General features: G+C 36.6%; 1 protein-coding gene across 1 annotated transcript in view; it reads right to left on the reverse strand.

The window, feature by feature from the left end:
* CCDC148 (coiled-coil domain containing 148) overlaps positions 1 to 25,784 on the reverse strand; it is a 260,420-nt gene that overhangs the window by 220,665 nt on the left and 13,971 nt on the right. Inside the window, exons 4-5 of the mRNA XM_049773125.1 lie at positions 2,982 to 3,120; positions 135 to 341 (exon numbers count right to left, since the gene is read on the reverse strand). Coding sequence (XP_049629082.1) covers positions 135 to 341; positions 2,982 to 3,120 — 346 coding nt within the window. The remainder of the gene's footprint in view (positions 1 to 134; positions 342 to 2,981; positions 3,121 to 25,784) is intronic.

Consider the following 25,784-nt stretch of genomic DNA (forward strand, 5'->3'; position numbering starts at 1 on the left):
TTATCCCAGAATGTGTGTGTATGTATGTATGTGTGTGTGGCTGAATTTTCTGGTTGGGTTCAAATCTAGAGGAAATGTGAGCTACTCAGTGAGTATTCAGGCAAATACTCGATACTTTTGGCAACACCTCTCACCTTGGCTTTTAGATCAGCACAGAGTTCCTGTTGCCTTTTTTTGTTCTTGGCCAATGTGCTCTCCATTTCATGAGCTGCACAGGCCTCAACAAGTGTTAGCACAGCCTTCTGGACAAAGTCTCTCCTGTTCTTGTTCCAACTTAGAATTAGGATCTTTCGTTGCTCCTTTGCAAAACGGTATCTGTCACAATGTTTTTCATGTTCAACCTGAAGAGAACATATAAAAACTTATATGAAAGTAAGACTATAGATGATGTCATTGTTACAAAGTTGAGTAAATGAATCAAAACCAACAATTTTAAAAAGTTGGGGATAAGCCATTTTAGCAGTAAATGTAGGCACAGATATACCAACCTCAGAGAGCTGAGCTTTAAAACCTCAATCATTCAATATCTGTAAGTCTTTAATTCTCCTATGTGGAATGGAGTCTGGCAGACAACACTGAAATATGTGCCATTTCTAATGGTGGTAATTCCATGAATATAAATATCACTGACCCACATATAACCTTCTCTTTTTTAAAAATCAGTTTGGTATTTTACTAATTACTTCAAAGATGGGGGCCAGAGAGGTAGCATGGAGGTAGGGTGTTTGCTTTGCATGCAGAGGACAGTGGTTTGAATCCCAGCATCCCATATGGTCCCCCGAGCTTTCCAGGAGTGATTTCTGAGCATACAGCCAGGAGTAACTCCTGAGCGTCTCTGGGTGTGGTGGAGGAGGAGGAGGAGGAGGAGGAGGAGGAGGAGGAAGAGGAGGAAGAGGAGGAGGAGGAGGGGGAGGAGGAGGAGGAGGAAGAGGAGGAAGAGGAGGAGGAGGAGGGGGAGGAGGAGGGGGAAGAAGAGGAGGGGGGAGGAGGAGAAGGGGAGGGGGAAGGAGGAGAAGGGGAGGAGGAGAAGGGGAGGAGGAGGAAGGGGGAGGAAGAGAAGGGGAGGAGGAGGGGGGAGGAGGAGGGGGAGGAGGAGGGGGAAAAAAAGAAGGAGGAGGAGGAAGAAAAAGGAGGATGAGGAAAAAGAGGAGGAAGAGAAGAAGGAGGAGGAAGAAAAAGGAGGAGGAGAAGGAGAAGAAGAATTACTTCAAAGACTTCAATTAGATACCTACTAATACTCATTAAATTTTTAGGATAACCCTGAAAAGTCAGTTTCAGCCCTGGGTACTAAAACATTTAGTTGTTAAAATGTCTGAATTTAGGGACTAGAGAGATAGGAGAGCTGGAATGGCACATCCCTTAGAAGCAACTAAGTTCTATTCCTGGCATTCTATATTCCCGAGCCTGCCAGGAAAAATTTCTGGTGCAGATTCAGGAGTAAGCTCTGAGCTATGCCAGATGTGGTTCCCTCCCCCAACCAAAATGTCTGAACTGAAAGTAGATACAACAGTGGTATTCACTTATACCAACCCAAAGTCTGGGGGGACATGATAGTCTCAGATTGATTCCAGTGGTTCCCGTAGACAAGAAATTCTCCATGGGGGAATTTCAGGTTCTAGAGAGGAATAATAAGAAGGGAGATAGCCTGGAAAGATTTAAGAAATATAAAATACTACTTATATAAATATTATTCTCATGGGGCCAGAGCAGTGGCATATTTTACAATATGCAAAAACCAAATCATATAGTTAAAAATAAAAGCTGGTCAGAGAAACAATAGAAATATGCATTTGCAAGATCCTGGGTTTAATCCCTGCAAAAGAGAGAGAAAGAGAGAGGAGAGAGAGAGAGAGAGAGAGAGAGAGAGAGAGAGAGAGAGAGAGAGAGAGAGTTCGAGAGAGTTCAACGGGGAATAAAATAAATGAGTTAGACAGAAAGAATATAGTGCAAAGTACTGGAGCACAATGCTTTACAGGTGTTTGACTCTTGGCAGTGCATGGTAACTTGAGCACTGCCAGATATAGCCTAAAATATGAAAAATGATTAATTAAAAAATTATGACAAAAATTAGAGTTAATTATTTGTCCTTAATGTAATACATCTTTTAAAAAGACAAAAATTAGCACAAGTTAGGGGTAAGAAAATAGGATAGATGATGCTCAAACTATATGGCTAACTTTGCTTCAGTTTCTTTATCTGTGTTAAAAAGGAATAACAAGCCTACTTCTTTCAACTAATTTGTGGAGATTTACATATGACAGGAAAATGGTACATTTTATATACAGATTACTCATACTAACTTCGTTAAAACAGTTACAGATATGTGGCATACCATAACACTTATACTATGGCCCATGTAAAAGTTGAGCCTATGTATTTGTTATATTTTAAGATGAATTTTAATAAAACTTGTGGCATGACAACTTCTGTTTTCTAATCTTAATGTTCTTATTGATTAAAGAATAAAGAAAATTTTCAGGCCCTTGTCAGTGATGTTTCATTATGACTCTTGAGTTCTGGGTTTGGATATTTGAGCCTGAGGCCTTTCTATAGAATTAACTGTGGGTGTCATGATGGGGTGGCAGAGATAGTTCTAAGGACAGTGTCAATTTCTCTGGAACTAAGACTGCAACCTAGCATGTATATATGTGGATAGAAGGGTGGTTTCCCACTCTTAGGCAAGCATGAAAGGTGGTAGAACCCCAGCAGGTAGGAAGTAGAGGTTAGACTCCTTGGGTGAACCCAGCAGAGTAACAGAAATTCTCCAGGGCAGGGAAGCACAGGGGAGCAAAATCTGGTAAAGTGATCTCCACCATCTTATGGAATTTACAGACTTGAAAAGTGACAATCTTCCAACATATGACCTTATTATTTTAAGGGCATAGGAAAAAAATTATTTAGCAAATTGTTTCAAATGTATTTTGCTTAGTGACTATTAAATAAAACATTCAGCTTGCCAATATATAGAGTCCATAACTCACCAAATCATGTCTGGATTTGTGAGGAAAATATCTTTGCAACATATCTAGATACAGGGTCCTTCTGCCACTGAGATCCCCAGGATATTGATCCAAAACAGCCTGAAAGATCCAGTGATCTTCTTCACTTAATTGGAAGTTTCTGAAAGCAAAATATTCATTGAAAAAATTATGAACTTGACACACCTCAAGCTTATAAGCTATTAACAAATGACTGTAATTATTTAAAGTAAAGTCTAGTAAGGGGCCAGAGAGATAGCATAGCGGTAGGAAGGTAGCTTTGCATGTGGCCAACCTAGGACGAATGGTGGTTCAATTTCTGGCATCCCATATAATCCCGAGCCTGCCAGGGTCTATTTCGGAACACAGAGCCAGGAATAACCCCTGAGCACCTCCGGGTGTGACGCAATAAATAAATAAGTAAAGTCTAATAATATACTAGCCCAGTTAAATACCTGTGATAGAAAGCTTTATAAATTCTCAGAGGGCTTTAAATATTTTATTTGATATTAATTTTAGTCAGAGGCATACTCTGAAAAAGTTTTACAATAATATGTAATATTTTGCAAACATTTATTTTATAGACTGGAGAAATAGCTCAATGAGCTGGAGCATATGTTTGGTGTGCAGAAGGCCTAATATCAATCCCCAGAACAGAATGGTTCCTACTACCTGATGTGTTCTTGCAGCAAACACAAATTATTCTATCTTGCCTATGCCAATCTTTTAAATTTGAAATAAACATTGGCAAATAAATGGTTAGTTATACAGATTCAGTAGAAATTTTGTCTTCTCCACAAAGTTCCTGTGTCTGGATTGGAAGAAAATACAAATATAGACGGTTAAATAAACAATCACACAATGAAGAACCAAAGCCTAAGCATTTGCTTAAAAAGGACTTTAAAAGAATGTATAGAGCTATCTTTGCTTCACCCTCTTTTTATCTTGTTTTATGCATTAAGATAGATATTTTGGGTGAAAAGATAGTCAATAGTGTGATATTTAAACTCACTACTTATTTACAATTAGGGTTCTTGCAAATAATTCTACCAGTAGTGTGTTTACTGTGTTGAACCCATCTGTTTGACTTTAGAATACTCTATGGTACTGGACAGTCTGTGCTCTATAAGAAATTTAGAAAAGCTTTATGTAGGACACAGTGAAGTAGTATAGGCATTAAGATACATGAATAGCATACAGATGACCTTGGTTCCATCTTTCAGTATCCACATGGTTCCTTGAGAACATCTGGATGCAACCCTGGAGACCCCAGAAGAACCACTGAAGTGGCATCTAATTCCCTTTACAAAAGAGCCAAAGCAGCAATCTTAACACTGGAACTCTCTCTCTCCTCTCTCTCTCTCTCTCTTTCTCTCTCTCTCTCTCTCTCTCTCTCTCTCTCTCTCTCTCTCTCACACACACACACACACACACACACACACACAAAACACACACACACAAGTTGGCAAGAATTGTAGGGAAGTGCCTCCAGAGTATCCTGAATTCCACTTGGGAGGAAATATTAAAAAAAAAGAGCTCTTGTAGAATGTAAAGGTTGCAATACCAGCTTAAATTCTAAACTGAATTAGTTTCTCTTTATTATTCTGAGTTTATTTGCATATAATTATTCCTATTTAGTAAATTGGAATAATTAAATACAGATGCAATCAAAGGGAATATTATTAGCAACAAATATATCTTTGATTCAAGATGGAAACTTGCTATTGTTTATTTCTACTAGATCTTCTGCTTAAAAGTTAATTGTGCAATTCAAGAATTTTAATAATAGGTCTTCCATGTCCTTGAAAGATTTTGACAATACAAACAGCATAAACTACCCTTTAAATCAGTGATATTAAATGGATTTCCACTCTACTTAGAAAAAGTTACCTACATCCTGTAAAGCATTTTATAATTCTGATAAGTAGCAAGAAAGGAAAAAAATCTCAAAAAGAATAAACTTTTCTAACAGTTTTAAAATGAGAATAAAAGAACATTTGTAATATTCTACCACAAAGAAACATACACCACTGTTCTTGAGCTTGATATAAACTTAGAGAAAAAGGATTGGAGTTGGATTTACTCATTGAACACACTGGAGTGTTTTGGTTCAGTTATAAGCAGTATAGACTCTCAAAAATTTCTGTGAATAAGACAGTTCAGAAAGGAGAATTAAACCTGTCAAATTTTTGCCTGACTGTTTTTACCACTTAAAACATCCTCCAATCTTTGTAGATGATATTTCTTGTTCTTTTTTTAAAAAATTATTAAGTATATTTTAATAGTAGAGTTGGCCCCTTAAATTTTTATTACCTCTTGAAAGCAAGAGGAAAGAATAAACATAAATAAGATATCATCATTAATGCTTTCATTAGTGGGGCCACACCTGGCAATGTTTGGGGGTTACTCCTAATATGCACTCAAGAATGTCAGTTGCGCTAGCCTTGGACGGACCACGGTTCGATCCCCCGGTGTCCCATATAGTCCCCCAAGCCAGGAGCAACTTCTGAGCACATAGCCAGGAGTAACCCCTGAGCGTTACTGGGTGTGGCCCAAAAACCAAAAAAAAAAAAAAAGAATGTCAGTTGATGGTGCTCTAAGAACCATAAGGAATGCCAGGGATCAAATGTGAATGGCCTCATACAAGGTAAGTAACCTAACTAATGCTCTATTTCTCCAGCCCCCAATATCATTAATGCTTTTTTTTTAATGTTGAATCAAATTTTATTGAACCCGAAGTGGGGCTCTCCTGAGGGTGAGCTCCCTATCCCAGGTGTGCCTGGGAGGACTTGTTAAGGTAGACAGCCTTTTCCAGGGCTCATGCACCAGAAATCTCTACAAATGGATGGCCTGGTTTGCCCCGGCACCTAAAGGTAAGAATGGAAACAGCAAGATCAATTTAGACCTATATTCAACAAGATGAGCACAAATCAATTGGAAAGAATACAGGGCTAAGCACTGGCTGGACAAGCTTAGTACAAGGTACAGTTTGATCCCAAGCACTGCATGGTCCTCCAAGCACTGGAAGAAGTGAGTCTTGTATGCCACCAAAGTGTGGGTCAGATGTACGGGGGGGGGGGGTGTCTCTCCAGCACCCCTCCCCCAAAGGCTTCAGAGGTATCAGTTATCTCATTCTGGGTCTATTCTTAAATATTTCTTTTTTTTTTTTTTTTTTTTTTGGTTTTTTTTTGGGCCACACCCTGTGACGCTCAGGGGTTACTCCTGGCTATGCGCTCAGAAGTTGCTCCTGGCTTCTTGGGGGACCATATGGGACGCCGGGGGATCGAACCGGGTCCATCCTAGGCTAGCGCAGGCAAGGCAGGCACCTTACCTCCAGCGCCACCGCCCGGCCCCTTAAATATTTCTTTATTTTCAACAATTTGTGATCACTATACTCAAAATAGTTCACTAATGGGGAATGGAAAGGGGTAAACAGGAAATGAGAAAGGAAAACAGAATGAAAGTCACTACTGATTGCATCATTTAATCATTGAAGATACTGAGTTCACTTGGTATGACCACATATGATTACTGACTACATATGCAAAGTAAGCCAATAAGCCACTACCATGGCCCTCTAAATTTTTTTTAGTCATACTTCCATGATTTATCAAGTTGTTCATAGTTGTTCATAATACAATCATATCAGGCATTAGATGCTCACACATCAGTCCCACCACCAGTGTGAACTTCCCTTCACTAGTGTCCCCAATTTCCACTCACCACCACAGCCTGCCCCCTTGCAGGCACAAACAAATTTATTCCATATTGTTCATTACAACACAAAGGCAAATGAAATCCTCAAAACTTAGATCAACAAGAGTCAATTTTAGATAACTATCTCTCCCTGGTGTCAGTGTCTAAGAAGTTACTGGGCTGTGGTTGGTTCTAGTTGAGTCTTCTGTGTTTCTGTTTATGCTTTTATACTGTTTCTTTAACCAAAGGAAATTAAACAAAGTTTATATATCCACCTTTAGCTAATGATGTATGTTTGTGAGTGTGCATGCCGCACATTTTCTGAGTAGTGGATAGACAATTGTAGGTCCAAATTTTCTGTCTCCAGCCCCAAGATAGTGCAAGAAGATAAGATATTTGCCTTGTAGGTGGTTGACTCAGGATCAATATCTGGCACCCCATATGGTCCCTCAACCGTAATGAATGATCTCTAAATTAAGTGCTAGGGGCTTAAAAGTTGAGTACCAGTGGGTATGGCCAAAAGAAAATAGAAAAACCCCTGATTTTTTGTTCTTTTTAAATTGTCACCTATCTATATAATGAACCTGTTAGTGTTTGCCTATGTAGCAAACTACAGCCCTTTATTGAATAATATATGGTCATTGCTTAGTTTCTCCTCTTTCTTATTATGCTTACCTTACCATACTCCTAAGAGCATTTCCCATCACCTGTTCTGAAAATCTTTAGGTGTAAGTTAAGCACCTAGAATATGCACCTAAAATAATCTATAAGTAATATCTATATCTATATCTATAAGTAATATATATCTATAAGTAATAATCTATAAGTAATATTACCCACAATCCCCCAAAATAGTTGGCATGTTTTGCTAAATGTAAAATGACTTGTAAGCTAATTGTTTTCATAATCTTTCATGCTAAATAGTGGTGCAAGATTGTGACTGTCTTCAAAGAAAAAGTAAAAATGGCAAACATTTACAGAAATGTTTGCAAATAAAAGCACGGAATTAAGCAGTGCATACTGCTATAAATAAGTATGACAGCAGGAGAATTTATGGCACTCTGCATTTTGTACACTGCATGAATGTTTTAATTAGATGCCATTTTAGTGACATTAAAACCACTTAAACATATGAAATGATAGTATAACATTAAAACCAGATATTTCAGACCAAGTTTTCTTTGAACAATGTTCACATTAATTTTACCCTTGCTGGTTTTAGAGATTTTGCATCACAATTTTTTTTTCTGGTCACCACAATTACAAAAATTGTAAGCCATTTTTCTAGGATATGTGGAGTAAAAATAAAAATTATGCCTCAAGAAAATATTTATAATATCCATAGTATGATTATTTTAAAGCATTTATAGCTTTTTCCAGAGTTGAAAGCTTAAATCTTGAGGCAGATGTTCATATTAGTAACACTAATGGCACATTCATACATCTCCATTAAAGGCTGTTTGTGAGAGAGAAACTCCCACCAGTGAGCCTCTGGACTGAACAAATCTGAGAGATAGATTTACACGTAGCAGCCTCTTAATAATAACAAAGAATTCATTTCCTACTTTGTCTCTAAATTATAGTCAAATGTAAGATATCTGCATTTCTAAATTCAAAATTGAACATACATCTTTCCTAATCAAATTATCTTCTCACTGAGCAAAACAATTGTACTTAAAATAACTGAGACTAGGGTCAGTGCTTACCTTCCTAAGTTCTTGTTTAATTTCACTCCATTTGAGTGTTTGTTATGACAGATCTAGTTAAATTACAGAGATATTTTAAAATATTCTAAACACTTAGCATTTTCTGAATTGGAAAAGTGATCAAAATGTTAAAGAAACCTTTGTGAGTTTTAATATTATCTTTAGACAAAAGAAGAAAATCTTTGTCAATTCTCTAAAATTTATAATTCTTGGTGACTACCAAAAACTTTTCATTTAAAGTCTGTATAATTTTTATTTTTCTAAGGCATGCTAAGATTTTATAGTTTACAGATTTATTGAGTACACTGAACATAACTACTGCTTCAAAATTAGTACATGGTTATTGGTTTTCACTCTATTTAGAATAATTCTCCTTTACTTTTGCTTGTCACTCATAACCTGAAAGTATCTCTGGATTGGTCCCTTATGGCTACCTGTTTTTCACCCAGGGGTGTGGTCTTTCTCTTTCCAATAAAGACCTTGGGTTTCAGGAAGAAGCTACTTGCAGTTTTGGTTTCCACAACTAGTCTATCTGCCTGCTGGTATCTTTTGCTAGTGAATGGAAAGCTTATGGTGGAAGTTTTCTGAACTTGTTTTATTCTCTTCAATTTTGTGTGGATTATTTTCTGTGTTGGCATTTGCTTTCATACTTGCACTCCCCAGTCCCTCAGGATTGGGGCATGAAGCTTCTGCTTCACCTAACACCCACAACTGATGAGATGTTCTTGGGGTGGTTTCATGGTTATTCAAGTGGATAATCCCACCTTGGATAAAGTTCCTATTTGGTTCAAAGTTATAACAATGGCTTGGCTTTGGGCCAAAGGACCCTGACCTTTCTTCACATATATAGCTACCTTCTTTATTCAATCAATATAAAATATACCAAAATAGTAATTTACATATTGGTTATTCTGGTATTGATCCTAATTGGAATTAAAATTTATATGTACTATGCAACGCAGGATGCACAGACCAAACTTCCCGAAATGTCTCCAACTTTAAAAAATAAAGCTCTTTCTTAGTAGTGACATGCTCAAGCCAAAAGCCCCAAGGTCTGTAACTCTACCCTACACTGGCACTAGACCAAAGAAATTGCCAGCCACTGAGATTAATATACCAGCTGAAACAAATGCCGAAAATGAGCCAGGAATAGTGCAATTGAACATTGGGTCAGAAAGAGGGTCTGCAGATTACCATCCACTCCTTCTCTAACACAACTCCATAGAGTGTGTGGGATAAATACAGATACAGAACCAGTTTCTTCCCATTAGAGAAGTAACCAAACTCCCACCTGTGTGGGTATAAAGATGGAATCTCTCAGTCGACTTAAGAAAGCATGCTTGAAGGATGGTCCACTTTTTCCATTTTGTATTAAATCCCTTACAACCTGGATGGAATGTGGGTATTGGACCCCTCAGAACTTTAATACTGTTACTAAGACTGACTGAGTGGAAGGAGCTTTCTCCAACCTCACAAACAGGCAACTTAGCCTGTGCTGTTTTGGAACTAGTCAGAGAGATTGCATTGCATGCTTGGGAGAAGGTTGATGTGGATGCAGAATTTAATGGCCATTTTACAAAAATATTTTAGGCTGCTTCTGAGCGATACACAGAATTTCTGGGGAAATTGGCAGATACTATCAGGAGGCAGGTTAAAGGCAAGGAAATACAACAGGGGATTGGAGCATGAGGCTTCCGTTTTTACATGGTGACATTGAAGCTGGCCAAAAGAAAACCCTTATCTCTTCAAGTGTCAGAGACATCAGAAATACATAATGCTCCTCTGGGGAAAAAGAGGGAATATTATGAACCACAGTAGATTGATGATATGGGTACACAAAAGCTGTGGGGAGGAAAAATAACTTAGATGGCTGGAGTCTAATCTTCTGTCAAAATGTCATCCAACTTGTAGGAGGTCGATTGAGATGTTCCTGAAAGCAAAATGTCACTGTTTGTATTCACTTTGTGTTCACTATAAAATGAGATTAGAAATCACCTTATTGGGCTGGTGAGATAGCATGGAGGTAGGGTGTTTGGCAGAAGGATGGTGTTTTAAATCCCGGCATCTCATATGGTTCCCTGAGCCTACCAGGAGCAATTTCTGAGCATAGAGCCAAAAGTAATCTCTGAGCACTGCCAGGTATGACCCAAAAACCAAAACAAAACAAAACAAAAAAAAAAAAAACCACCTTATTAAACCTACTCCAAATTATATACTTACAACTAAATAATGTTCTATTTATTAGCTAACTAAAAGGGAGAAAATGACCTTTTAAATGTCACATCCTAATATTACATTGGAAAGAAAGTACTAGAGATTAGAGACAGGCAGACCCACTGAATAAGAATCTCTGGAAACACCCCTCAGCTGATAAGAGACAAATTAAGTACCAACAGCTATTTTAAAAACACAAAATCTGTTCAAACTCCAATAAGACTCACTAAGATAAAAAAAAATTATCTAAAAATAACATTATATGTTCTAATATATTTTATTGGTTTTCTTTGTTTCCATGTTTGTTATCACTGTGATAACCAAGGATTATATGCTTGGCTTTGGTGGAGGATACACACTTTATGTGAGGTTCTCACATTCATTTGGTTGGGGAACTTTGGGTATATTTTGGTGTTTTGCACTTGGGTTCCTGCCAGGAAACAACTCACTGCCTAGTTGAATAGGGGCTTTTCCAGTAAATCACATCTTCAGTCCTAATTTAATCTCTCTCTTTTTCTCTCTTTTTTTTTTTTTTGGACCATACCCAGTGGTGCTCAGGGGTTACTTCTGCCTTTTCTCTCAGAAACCGTACCTGGCAGATTCAAGGAACTATATGAGATGCCAGGGAATGAACCCAGGTCCATCCTGGGTTGGCTTTGTGCAAGGCAAATGCCCTACCTTTGTGATATCACTCTGGCTAATGTCTCTTTTATAAAATAAAAAAAAGAGAGAAGAAAAAGAAAGAAAGAAAGAAAGAAAAGAAAGAAAAGAGAAAGAAAGAAAGAAAGGAAAGAAGAAAGAAGAAAGAAGAAGAAAGAAAGAAAGAAAGAAAGAAGAAAGAAAAGAAAGAAAAGAAAGAAAGAAAGAAAAGAGAAAGAAAGAAAGAAAGAAAGAAAGAAAGAAAGAAAGAAAGAAAGAAAGAAAGAAAAAAGAGAAGAAAGAAAGAAAGAAAGAAAGAAAGAAAGAAAGAAAGAAAGAAAGAAAGAAGAAAGAAAGAAAGAAAGAAAGAAGAAAGAAAGAAAGAAAGAAAGAAAGAAAGAAAGAAAGAAAGAAAGAAAGAAAGAAAGAAAGAAAAGAACAGGAAAATCATTCCACTCAGTGAAGAATCTGTTTCCATGTTATCATTTTTTTTTGTTTTGGTTTTTCAGGCCACACCAGTTTGATACTCAGGGGTTACTCCTGGCTAAGCGCTCAGAAAGTGCCCCTGGCTTGTGGGGACCATATGTGATGCCGGGGGATCAAACCGTGGTCGCAATCTTTCCTTGGCTAGCGCTCGCAAGGCAGACACCTTACCTCTAGTGCCACCTCGCAGCCCCACTGTGTTATCATTTTATTCTTCAAATTGGGATCAAGAACATTTTGAAGTACAATAAAGAAGAGAATAGTGTTACTTCACATGCATTTTATGGATCAGTTCTCAAAGTTCAAAACAAAAATAAAAAAACTAAACTATCTTTTTAGGGTAGCATGAGGACAATTTTAATTCACCATCATGAGAACTTCTAAAATAGTAATTGCTAAATAAAAATCACCTCAAACTAATTATTAGTAATTATTGAAAAACTATAAGATTGTATTAGCAAGTAATGGTTTCCTTTTCGGTTGATATTATTTAACAATTAATAACGTTTAATTTTGTGTTCTTTTATAGGCACTGATAAAAACAAATAAATATAATCCTGGAGAGTGCAATAATTATGATTTCTCACAATATAGGTTCTCCATAGTCTCAGTTCTAAATATTTGGTTCCTAAAGAAATTTTATCTACCAAGAATTGAACCTCAGTTATAATTAGGAAAAATTTGTTGTAGTGAGCAATTTATTCAATGATTATTAAATAAATACATATTTGTATAATTTTCTATATAAAAGAGTATATTAAATTCATGTATGATATAAAGTAGTATATTAAATAAATGTATGTATGTATTAATTCATCTTTACCAAAATTTGACAATTCTGTTCATAGAAATTTGAATCCTGCTTTTGCTTATATCTACACATATTTTATTATCAAATAACAAATTCTACTTATATTATCCAGGTTAAAAAATAACATATGTCAATTGCCTTTGACACAAATCTGCCAAGCTGCTATATTTCCATTTTCTGCAATCTGATTTACTCCAGATTAATTTGATTTCACGCCCAGTGACAAATAGAAACTGCTCATAAATGACTCTCACTTCTTTATTCTATAAACGCTAGATTTTTCATTCTCCTAAAGTATTAAAATGCAACCATTACACTATGTGGCTTCTAGCTGTAACAATTATACCAATAAGGCAAGAATGGCCTGCAGAGATTCTAACAAAAAATACTACTGAGCTAGAAATTTATGGCCACAATTTTAAGATATATTTTTCCAAAATACATTATCACCAAAAAAAACCTGTAAATTAACACACTGAATCATTAATTAAGCAAAGACAAGGGCCAACAACAGAGTTTGGGGTACCCAGCAAAAATTATATAAATTTTTCCCCTAGATAAAAAGCATCCCACCATAATCCAGTGAATTAAAAATATACTTTATTCCCAAACACAAAACAATGGAAGTTAAATGATTACTAAACTTTTGGTTCAAGGACCAGAAAATAAAGTGATTGATTTCAATAAGGCATTTATTTTAAGAGAAATAGTAAAGAATGATGACAAAAACTAACCCATTATCAAGGATATCTTATGTGTGCAAACAAGTTCTTATCTAATATAGATAGGAACACATAAATTTTATACTGCAGTGAGGTCTTACACCCTGAACACTTGTCATAGTGACTTGGCTTCAGAAGATCAGACACTGATCATTTACTCTTGAATTTTGGATCCTATCTATGGAAACTACCATGGTTTTCTACACCAACAACAGGAAATTGACTTCTACCAGGGAAGGCCCTACTGCTGCCCTGGCTTCAATTTACTACAGAGTGGGTTCTTATGACACCCTGATGAATTGGTAACAGCAACAACATGCTTTCAGGGCAGGGGTCTTTGCATTGCCACCTAATGGTGAGATGAAACCAGAAGAAACTCTATGTCACCCTGACATCAACATAGGATTTGTACAGAATACAGGATCTCTAACTACAGAAACCTAACAGTAACAACAGTGATTGTGAAGAGCTTTACTGGGATCACAGAATGAGACTTTGATGTTGGACAACTTAGCATGCCTGGAGCCTGGAGTTGGTCTTATGCCAGGATACTTCATGGGTAAGGTCTCCCTAATTTTAGGTCAAAGTTTTTTCCTATCTATTTCCCCCATATTTTGCTGTGCCTATCGAAACAATATCAACTGCCACAATACAACTTTTATATGGTATTTTTTATCTATCTTAAAAAAAAGAGCTTGCTAAACCTTCTGCTCTTGAATTAATGACTTTGTTGGAGATACAATAATTTTCACAAATATACTTACTACTGAACTTTTCCTTATTTTTCTTTTACATTTAATTTTTTAATTTTTCTATTTATTTATTTATTTATTGGTTTTTTGGACACACCTGGCAGTACTCAGGGGTTACTCTTGTCTTTGCACTCAGAAATCACTTTTGTCAGGCTCAGGGGACCACATGAGATGTCGAAAATCAAACTGGATCCTCTTGGGTTGACCGCAAAAGCCCGAATGCTGTGCTATCTCTCTGGCTCCTTTCTATTTCTTTTAATAACTTGGTTTTCCATCATCTTGAAACAAATGTATTATGATCAGTTATGTCAACTATGTGATGCATTTTCATTAAATAAAAAATAAATTAAAAAACAAAAATAAATTGAACAAACAGAAACACTTCCAAATAGCTTTTATGAAGCCAACATCACCTTGATACCTAAACCAGACAGAGATGCTATGAAAAAAGAATATTACAGACCAATATCGCTGATGAATGCAGATGCAAAGATCCTCAAAAAAATCCTAGCAAATAGGATTCAATGCCTCATTAAGAAGATTATCCACTATGATCAAGTAGGTTTCATCCCAGGAATGCAAGGCTGGTTTAACATCTGTAAATCTATCAACATCATACACAACATCAACAACAAAAAAAAATAAAAACCACATGATCATATCAATAGATGCAGAGAAAGCATTTGATAGGGTCCAACACCCATTCTTGATCAAGACTCTCAGCAAGATGGGAATGGAAGGAACTTTTCTCAATATAGTTAAGGCCATCTACCACAAGCCAGTGGCAAATATTATCCTCAATGGAGAAAAACTAAAAGCCTTCCCTCTAAATTCTGGCACAAGATAAGGCTGTCCTCTCTCACCACTCCTATTCAACATAGCACTGGAAGTATTCGCTATAGCAATTAGGCAAGAAAAAGATATCAAGGGAATCCAGATAGGAAAGGAAGAAGTCAAGCTCTCACTGTTTGCAGATGATATGATACTCTACTTAGAAAACCCTAAAGACTCTACCAAAAAGCTTCTAGAAACAATAGACTCATAGAGCAAGGTGGCAGGCTACAAAATTAACACACAAAAATCAATAGCCTTCCTATACACCAATAGTAATAAGGAAGAAATGGACATTAAGAAAACAACCCCATTCACAATAGTGCCACACAAAGTCAAATATCTTGGAATCAACTTGACTAAAAATGTGAAGGACCTATACAAAGAAAACTATAAAACTCTGCTCCAAGAAATAAGAGAAGACACATAAAAATGGAAATACATACCCTGCTCATGGATTGGCAGGACTAACATCATCAAAATGGCAATACTCCCCAAGGCATAAAGATACCCATGACATTCTTCAAAGAAGTGGATCAGGCACTTTTGAAATTCGTTTGGAACAATAAACATCCTCGAATAGCTAAAGCAATCATTGGGAAAAAGAATATGGGAGGAATTACTTTCCCCAACTTTAAACTGTACTACAAAGCAATAGTTATCAAAACAGCATGGTATTAGAATAAGGACAGGCCCTCAGATCAGTGGAATAGGCTTGAATACTCAGAAAATATTCCCCAGACATACAATCACCTAATTTTTGATAAAGGAGCAAGAAATCCTAAATGGAGCAAAGAAAGCCTCTTCAACAAGTGGTGTTGGCACAACTGGCTAGCCACTTGCAAAAAATTGAACTTAGACCCCCAGCTAACATCATGTACGAAGGTAAAATCCAAATGGATTAAAGACCTCGATATCAGCCCCAAAACCATAAGATATATAGAACAACACATAGGCAAAACACTCCAGGATATTGAGACTACAGGCATATTCAAGGAGGAAACTGCACTCTCCAAGCAAGTAAAAACAGAGATTAACAGATGGGAATATATTAAGTTGAGAAGCTTCTGCACCTCAAAGGAAATAGTGCCCAAGATACAAGAGCCACCCACGGAGTGGGAGAAACTATTCACCCAATACCCATCAGATAAGGGGCTAATCTCCAAAATATACAAGGCACTGACAGAAATTTACAAGAAAAAACCATCTAATCCCATCAAAAAAAATGGGGAGAAGAAATGAACAGACACTTTGACAAAGAAGAAATACAAATGGCCAAAAGACACATGAAAAAATGCTCCACATCACTAATCATCAGGGAGATGCAAATCAAAACAACTATGAGGTACCACCTCACACCACAGAGAATGGCACACATCACAAAGAATGAGAATAAACAGTGTTGGTGGGGATGTGGAGAGAAAGGAACTCTTATCCACTGCTGGTGGGAATGCCGTCTAGTTCAACCTTTATGGAAAGCGATATGGAGATTCCTCCCAAAACTGGAAATCGAGCTCCCATACGATCCAGCTATACCACTCCTAGGAATATACCCTAGGAACACAAAAATACAATACAAAAACCCCTTCCTTACACCTATATTCATTGCAGCACTATTTACCATAGCAAGACTCTGGAAACAACCAAAATACCCTTCAACAGACGAATGGCTAAAGAAACTGGTACATATACATAATGGAATATTATGCAGCTGTCAGGAGAGATGAAGTCATGAAATTTTCCTATACATGGATGTACACGGAATCTATTACGCTGAGTGAAATAAGTCAGAGAGAGAAAAAAAAAAGCAGAATGGTCTCACTCATCTATGGGTTTTAAGAAAAATGAAAGACATTCTTGCAATAATAATTTTCAGACACAAAAGAGAAAAGAGCTGGAAGTTCCAGCTCACCTCAGGAAGCTCACCACAAAGAGTGATGAGTTTAGTTAGAGAAATAACTACATTTTGAACTGTCCTAATAATGAGAATTATGAGGGAAATGGAAAGCTTGTCTAGAGTACAGGTGGGGGTCGGGTGGGGAAGAGGGAGATTTGGGACATTGGTGATGGGAATGTTGCACTGGTGATGGGTGGTGTTCTTCACATGACTGAAACCCAAACACAATCATGTATGTAATCAAGGTGTTTAATAAAAAAGAGCAAAAGAAAAAAAAAGGAAAAAATAAAATAAGTTAATCCATTAGTAGATGAATGGTAAGCAATCCCCTCCCCAGACTGTGGGATGTCTTTTATTATAGTCATCCTTTATTTTGCAGAAGTTTCTTAATTTGATGTAGCTCTATTTGTAGTTCACTATTTGATGTAGTTCTATTTGTTTCACTTTGCTTCCACTTGATTGACCATTGGCATTGAGTCATAGGAATAGCCTACAAATTCAATGTTATGAGTGTTTCTGCATATATAATTTATGAATTCAGGTCAGATGTAATGTATAGCAATTGGAATTTTTCATGAATAATAATTCATCTTAAGGTTATAAATTTGGAACAAATCAAAATATAACAACAAATTTATCTGTTGTAAATTTTTAAACAAATACCAAAATATAAAATAAATGTTTATTTTAAAAAGTTATATGGCCGGGGCAATAGCACAGTGATAGGGTGTTGCCTTGAGCGCAGCTCACTCAGGACAGGTCTCAGTTCGATTCCCAATATCCAATAGGTTCCCCAAGGCAGGAGCAATTTCTGAGTGCATAACCAGGAATAACCTCTGAGTATCACCCAATGTGGCTCCAAAACAAAAACAAAACTAAAAAAGTTATAGGTTGAAATATGTACTACTACCATATACTGTAATATCATGTGTTAATAAAAAAATATGATGTGAGGCCCAAGAAATAATCCAGGGATTAAGGTACATACTTTGCCTATAGCAAACCCAATTCAATCCCTGACAATATGTTGTCCTCTGAGCACCTCTAGGAATGACCCCCAACACATACCTTGGAGAAGTCACTAAGCCCTGTTGGGTCTGATTCACTTAACTCCCCTCCAAATTAAAAAGTAAATTAAAAATATTATGAAAAATATTTAAAATTGACTAGAACATAGAAATGTAAAAAAAAACTTTTGTAAAATGAATACTATTGGATCAGATGCATAAACGAAGTATACACAAATAGTATTTCTAATTTTATAAACAAAATAACTGATATATATGAATAATACCACCAAGATATCTATCACAATAATAATTAAATCTTGGGAAGCTAAAGCAATAGTATAGAGTAGGTAATGATTCCTTATGATTCTTTAGCAAATGTGTCAGATGTAAGCCCTCAGCACCACCAAGAATGTCTTCAAACACTCCACCCCAAAAATCAAAGCTTAACTCTTAGTATTTTCTCTTTGACTTTCCGTTTTTTCTAATAAATTTAATTATTTATGTGTTAAGATAAATATTTATATATGTTTGCATATATATATATGTATCTATATATGAGACCCATGGATAGTTCAGTGGTAGAGCATCTACCTTGAAAATATGAGGCCACAAGTTTGATTCCTGGCAACACCCTACATAAATAGTGAAACTCTGGTAGCATGTTGCTTGGGACTCCTGGTGGCCCAACAAAGTATGTACTCTCCACTGAACTACAATCAAGTGCTCAAGCATTACAACTAAAAGTGTGTAATCTCTGCAGGCAGAGAAATCAAATATGTAAACACTTCAACCAAGTATATGTAATCCTCAATCACTGTGATAACAACAAAAAAAGGGGAAAAGTTCATAGATTTCCAGTTAGTTATCTTGAAAGTCACTAATAAGTAGTGGAAATTGAAATATTTAATTAAAGGGTCAGAGAGATAGTACAGGGGTTAAAGCTTGCCTTGCATATAACCAACCCTTGTTCTATCCTAAACATTATAAATGGTCCCTCAGCAACACCAGGAGTCACTCCTTAAAAAAAAAAAAAAAAAGCCAAGAAGGATAGATAGCATATCGGTAGGGTGTTTGACTTGCACACAGACAATCCAGGACGGACGGCGGTTTGAATCCCGGCATCCCATATGGTCCCCCATGCCTGCCAGAAGTGAATTCTGAGCAAAGAGCCAGGAGTAACCCCTGAATACCACCGGGTGTGATGAAAAAGCAAACAAATAAACAAACAAACAAAAAGAGCCAAAAATAGCCTATGAAAACTACACCAACACACTAAATAATTTAGTTGAAAATACACGAAACTATAAGTCTTGGAAATGTATACACAGAAGGACAAAATTGCTAACATTGAGAAATATTTTTTAAATTCAGATATCATAAAATAGTTGTGAATCAATGCTAAAATAATTTGTAACATTTATATAAAATAAATTGATTGCTTATAAGTCAAGTATACATTTTATTATATATATCAAATAACAACATAGAAATTACTTGTTATCATTCTTTTGCTGTTGCCACATATTGGCTTTAGATCTGACATAGCTAAATGGAGCATCAAACAATTATGTCTCATCTATATGATTAATTCATCCAAATGTTAGGAAATTAAAGCCACAATTTCAACTGATTCTAAAACAAGCAATTAAGCTTGTCTTCATGTTACTAATGAAATACAGCCCAACTAGAATCTAAACAGCTTCACAAATGCACTGAATAAAAAAATAGATTCAGCTCACTCAATTGAAAATGAAACTTGGTAGAAGACACCATCCTTTAAAACAGTCTATCCAAGCTGGTAGTCACTTGCCACATGTGGTGACTCAGTATTTGAAATGTAGCCAGTCCCAATTAAGAAGTGCTAACTGTGGGGCCAGAGAGATAGCACAGCAGTAAGGCATTTGCCCTGCATGGAGAAGGACGGTGGTTCAAATCCCAGCATCCCATATGGTCCCCCGAGCCTGCTGGGGAGCGATTTCTGAGCGTGGAGCCAGGAGTAACCCCTGAGCGCTGCTGGGTGTGACCCCCCCAAAAAAAAAAAAGAAGTGCTAACTGGAAATGGAAAAACCACATTTCAGGACTTTGTATGAAAGAAATTTTTCTCATTATGTTTAATATTTATTAAATGTTTAGATTATGATATTTAGAAATACTCAGTAAAATACAGATTATTAAAATACATTGTTTTTCATTTTAAATTTCTAATGTGCTTACCTAACCACTTTTATATATGTAATGCTCACTTCTATGTCTCACCAGACTTATAGTAAATCGCACTGAACTAGCAGAAATGAACTTGTCAACATCCTGGTACAGATGTGTAGAGAAACAGAGAATTTCTATATAGATGAGCATAAAAGATTCACTCATTCCTGCTCCAAATAAGCTACCTATTAGCTCAGAAAATTTGAAGAAATTGCTTACCTTCTTCAGAATTGAAGTTTCTTCATCTGTAAAATAAAGCTTTTAAATGAGGGTATATTGAGAATTTTAATAATATACTCTTGTTATATAATAACAGTTATTAAATAGCAGTAGTTTTCTCTACATTCTTTATCTTGAATGTTTAAAAATTTTTTGTTTTGTAAAAATCATGTATGCCAAATTATTTATACTTTAACCAACTGAAAATAAACATTTTTTTCTTATTTGAATGGATAACTTCCTGTCTCTTTTCAGAAGTTATATATAGGTAGATGTAATATTTTTATGAAGGAGATAATCCATATTATAAAAATGACTGGTAGGATTTTTTTGGCATGATGGGACACATTTAGGCAGTGATCAGATGCCTAGAGTGAGCCCTGGTAGTTCTTAGGAGACCATAAACAATGCTGGGATTGAATAGAGTTTGACATTTGTAAAGCAAGAGAGAGATCTCCTATAGTATCTCTCTGGAATTGTGGCATAGAATTTTTGGGGGGTAATTGGTGGGGAAGTCACATCTTTCAGTAATTAGGGATCACTCCTGTCATGCATATGAGAACCATACAGAGTGCCAGAAATCAAATCCAGGTATGCTACATGCAAGAAAATCATGTATTGTTTCTCTGGACCTCTGTGACAAGATTTTGTTTGATTCTTGAAGTTTGTTTCTTGGTTTTTTTTTTTTTAATAATTTTTATTAGGACCAGTATGAATTACAAGTCTTCAACAGTTATATTTAAGGTACAGAGTGACAGTGAATTACGGCAATTCCTACCATCCGGGTTGACCTCTCTCTACCACTGTTCCCAGCATGCCTTACCTCCACCCTTAGCCCTCTGAACTTCTAGTTTAACAGGTCCCTTTTGTGTATAGCTTGTTGTAGTTTGGGTCTCTTGATTTTATTGTCGTTGACTTTGGGTTGGGTATTTAGGTCTGATGATATTTTATTTCCACTCAATGCTCATGAGATGACTTTGCCCCGATACCATCCACTTTTTTTTTCTCAATTTGTAGGAAGACATAGAAATATTAGTCCAAACAAGATAATTCATGTTCTATGGTTCTGTTTATTAAAAAATTAAAAAGCGGGCCCGGAGAGATAGCACAGCGGTGTTTGCCTTGCAAGCAGCCGATCCAGGACCAAAGGTGTTTGGTTCGAATCCCGGTGTCCCATATGGTCCCCCGTGCCTGCCAGGAGCTATTTCTGAGCAGACAGCCAGGAGTAACCCCTGAGCACCGCCGGGTGTGGCCCAAAAACCAAAAAAAAAAAAAAATTAAAAAGCAGGCAGGATGCTATAAATATAAATTTAAAAGAAGAAAAAAGAAAAAAATGGGAGGACTGATGTGGCAAGGTTTTTGTTTGTTTGTTTTGTTTTGTTATTTGCATAAGCATAGTAAGCATTGGAGAAATTAGAAAGTAAATTCCCTTGGCTTATGATATTCTGGGTATCTCCACCATTAGAGCATACTGTCATGAGACCAACTACAGGCTCTGGGCATGCTCATTGTCAAACCCCAAGGTCTTTCTTTATGGTGCCAGGAAATGTTCTGTTCAGTTGTGGTTATCAAAGTCAGTCTTCTGTAATTAGAGATCTTGTTTTTTGCACAGGAAGAAGTCTAGGATAGAGTCTTTCTTGATGAGAAGTTCTGCTCAGTGGCAGTTGTGATAGTTTTCTGTAATTAGTGATCTTGGTTTTTGCACAGATCCTACAATGAAAGGTCTTCTGATTTTATCTCACTGTTAGGTGGTGAGGTGGGGCAACCTGCCCTTAGATCAAGTCGTTGCTACTTCCTCGTTGTTAGGGTGTCAGATGAATCTACCCTTGCATAAGTTGGTGCTGAAGTGGTATTAGGTACTCTCCCGGAAGTGTGGCATGTTTTTTTATTGCAATACAACCTATTACAATTATAGGTATCATTACAAATAATGCCTTTAAGGACCGGAGCACAAATTTTGCATTCAGAAATGCTGGGTTCAATTCCAGCCACTGTACTAATTCTGGAAGCTGAATCATTATGTTTACTCCAGTGTCCAGCTCATTCCTGTGTAGCCCCCAAATTTTTTAATGTTTTGCATGACACCCAATCATATTTACAGGTTACTCCTGGCTAGGCAATCAGTAATAATTCCTAGAAGGCTTGGAGACCAGATGGGATACCAGGAACTGAACCCAGGTTGGCTGCATGTAAGGCAAATGTACTATCACTCCAAAACCAAATTTTAAAAATTATTATATATAGTTATTAATTATTACAGGGTGGTATGCCATTAACTAGATATGTCATAGCTAATTATGCTAACTCCCATTTGCTGTTTTCTTAAGATAAAAAAATGTTGAATAGCCTTGAAATCACTATTTACTTCACATCTATGGTTATTTTCCTTAAGATTATTCATAAAGGGGCAAAGATGGCTTACATTCATAAAACAATGTGATCTTACTAACCAACATGCCATCCAGACTAAGGAAGATGTGAAAACTGAGTGGCCATGTGGGCCACAGCAAGTACCCAAAGCACTCAGGACATAGTGGTAATGCTGGTGGCTTGCAATAACAAAGTCAATACCGTTTAGGTGACTTTTGGAAAGATTATAGGTGATATTATCATTTAAAAAGAAATCAGAGCATTCGACTAAATGTCAACCTTGATAAATAGTGAACTTTTGTCAATGAACATATATGGCTAAATGCTGCCAGAAACAACACTGAAACTACAGTTATCACTGATGTAGTACAATCAGTCTCTTACAAAGATTTAGGCAAGATAAAGCTCCAAAAGCAGGCATGAGAGGGGGGCTATCCTGGGAGGTTGAAGCCACATACAGGAAGGTTCATTAAACACTATAACAGTTTTTTAAAAATGTGTATACAAAATACATCTCTTAGCATCCTAGCTCTTTTTTTTTTTTTTTTTTGGTTTTTGGGCCACACCCGTTTGACGCTCAGGGGCTACTCCTGGTTATGTGCTCAGAAATCACCCCTGGCTTGGGGGGACCATATGGGACACCGGGGGATCGAACCGCGGTCCATCCACTTGCAAGGCGGACACCTAACCTGTAGTGCCACCTTCCCGGCCCCAGCATCCTAGCTCTTGAACAATACAATTTTTATTCCCAACTATTACTATAGCTAATTATCCACCAGTTCTTATTCCTCCAATTTTATTGGATTATTCTCAGCAGCATTAGCATGAGTTCTCTCTCTAATTTTAGGCAGAAAAACAGCCAAAGAAAAGACAAAATCTTGCAATATTTTTCTGCTCTTTTTTGCAAAATAAATTCTCAAAATATTTGTCTAGATGCACCACGTACACTTCCACCTATTCAGTAGGCTACTTCCACCATCTCTTTAACTTCTGGCTTATTCTTCCAACCCTTCAGAAGAGTTTAACCTCACAACTGACATATCAAGGACCTTTCTTAATTTAGAAGAAGATTCCATTCCTTGGGTTCTGGCAGACACAATTTCTAATCTTCTTTTGTCATTTTATTAGTATGTCATTTTCATATCTACTGAATCATGCAGCATAGAGTGTGGCCCAAAATTTAAAAAAGTAATATTTTTAATGGAAGTGGGGTGTGTGAGCCTGATCCATTTCTTCTAGTCAAGGAGCCCCACCACAACATGTAAAATCAACACCACACTACTATGGTAAAAATTGGAAAACAAATGCAGAACCCCACCATACCCTGTGAATGAAGATGCTAGTTCTAAAATTTTAATCAACATCAGCCACCTACATAATCTCTCTAGTCAAGACTGTAGAGAGGAACTATTAAGGTTGTTCAAAGAACTCAAAGAAGATATGAAATGGACAGCCCTGAATACTCAAGAGGACATAATGTAAAAATGGGAAAACTTCAAAAGAAATATCAGGGCTGAAAAAATATTGTAGCTGAAATGAAAACGGCACTGGAAAGCTCACAAGCAGAGTAACAGCTTCTGAGAGTAGAATCAGTGAGCTAGAGGATACACTGCATAACACCTCAATTCAGCAGAAAATATTGGAAAAGAGTTAAAATAAATGAACAGAAGTAATCCTGAAAGTAAGCAGAAAACAATAGACATTTGGGATAATTTTAAGAGGAACTATATAAGAATCAGGTAAAACATTTTATAAAACTAATATTTATTTTTATGGGTTTTTGTCTTCTAGAGACATTTTAATGCATCTGGAATTTTGGAAACATTGAACAAGGAAATGATCTAAGTCTATCTTCATTTGTCCTAATGTTATTTTAGAATAGTCCCATCTTTATCCCTCTGACTGATAACTTTCTCTTTATAAAATATTTATTAATATTCATTTTAATATAGTTACCTTTCTATCTTATTGTTTTATTTTATTCTATTCTATACTGTCTGCTCATATTCCACAGACATGTTTCTAATTAATTTTGATAAAAAATACATATTATATATAACTGCACCCCTAGCTGTTATTCATTTTAAACTTTTGGCTGATTTCACACTTCCTTAACAAGCTTAATATTCTTAAAAAAATTTGAAATTAGCGCCGGAGAGATAGCATAGAGGTAGGGCATTTGCCATGTATGCAGAAGGACAATAGTTCGGGGCCGGGCAATGGCGCTAAAGGTAAGGTGCCTGCCTTGCCTGCGCTAGCCTTGGACGAACCGCGGTTCAATCCCCCGGTGTCCCATATGGCCCCCCAAGCCAGGAGCAACTTCTGAGCACATAGCCAGGAGTAACCCCTGAGTGTTACCGGGTGTGGCCCAAAAACCAAAAAAAAAAGAAGGACAGTAGTTCAATTCCTGGCAGCCCATATGGTCCCTTGAGCCTGTCAGGAGCGATTTCTGAGTGTAGAGCCAGGAGTAATCCCTGAGCACTGTTTTTGGGTGTGACCCAAAAACAAAAAAAAAAACAAAAAACACACAAAACTTTGAAATTATTTTAATAATTCTTCTATGCTATCATATTAAATTGATAATTTAACTTAATTATTCATAGATATTTTGAAATCAAATTAAATGTTGTATAAAATTAGGACAATCAGAGGCAAGAGTAGTGGCACAAGCAGTAGGGCATTTGCATTGCTCATGCTAACCTAAGACAACCATAATTCGATCCCTCAGCATCCCATATGGTCCCCCAAGCCAGGAGCAATTTCTGAGCGCATAGCCAGGAGTAACCTCTGAGCATCACTGGGTATAATCCAAAAACAAACAAAACAAATTAGGACATCCAAAGAAAAATAAAAGTCTATTGACTTTTAAGATATTTATGTGGTCTCATTGCCTGTGCAAACCCAAGAATGAACCAGACTTCTTTTTTTTTTATTTAATTTTATTGAAACCACTGTGATATATAAAGTCCTTCATAGTTGGGCTTCAGATATACAATGAATCAGGGTCAATCCCACCTCCATTGTGGATCTCCTTCCACCATGTTTCCAGAGTGTATCCGACCACAGCCCTTTGTCCCCCAGCCTACCTGTATAACAGGCCCATTCTTATGATTTCTCTCCTGTGGTCAGTTTCATTTATTCAGAACACAGCCAATAAAAGCAACCTCAACTGTTTTCTCATACATTTACAGAGCACAAAAGGAAATACTACTGTTCACACGTATCTCATAAAAGCATTCCCCTAATTTGTT

Source organism: Suncus etruscus, chromosome 5 (assembly GCF_024139225.1).
Source record: "Suncus etruscus isolate mSunEtr1 chromosome 5, mSunEtr1.pri.cur, whole genome shotgun sequence".
Classification (NCBI taxonomy): domain Eukaryota; kingdom Metazoa; phylum Chordata; class Mammalia; order Eulipotyphla; family Soricidae; genus Suncus; species Suncus etruscus.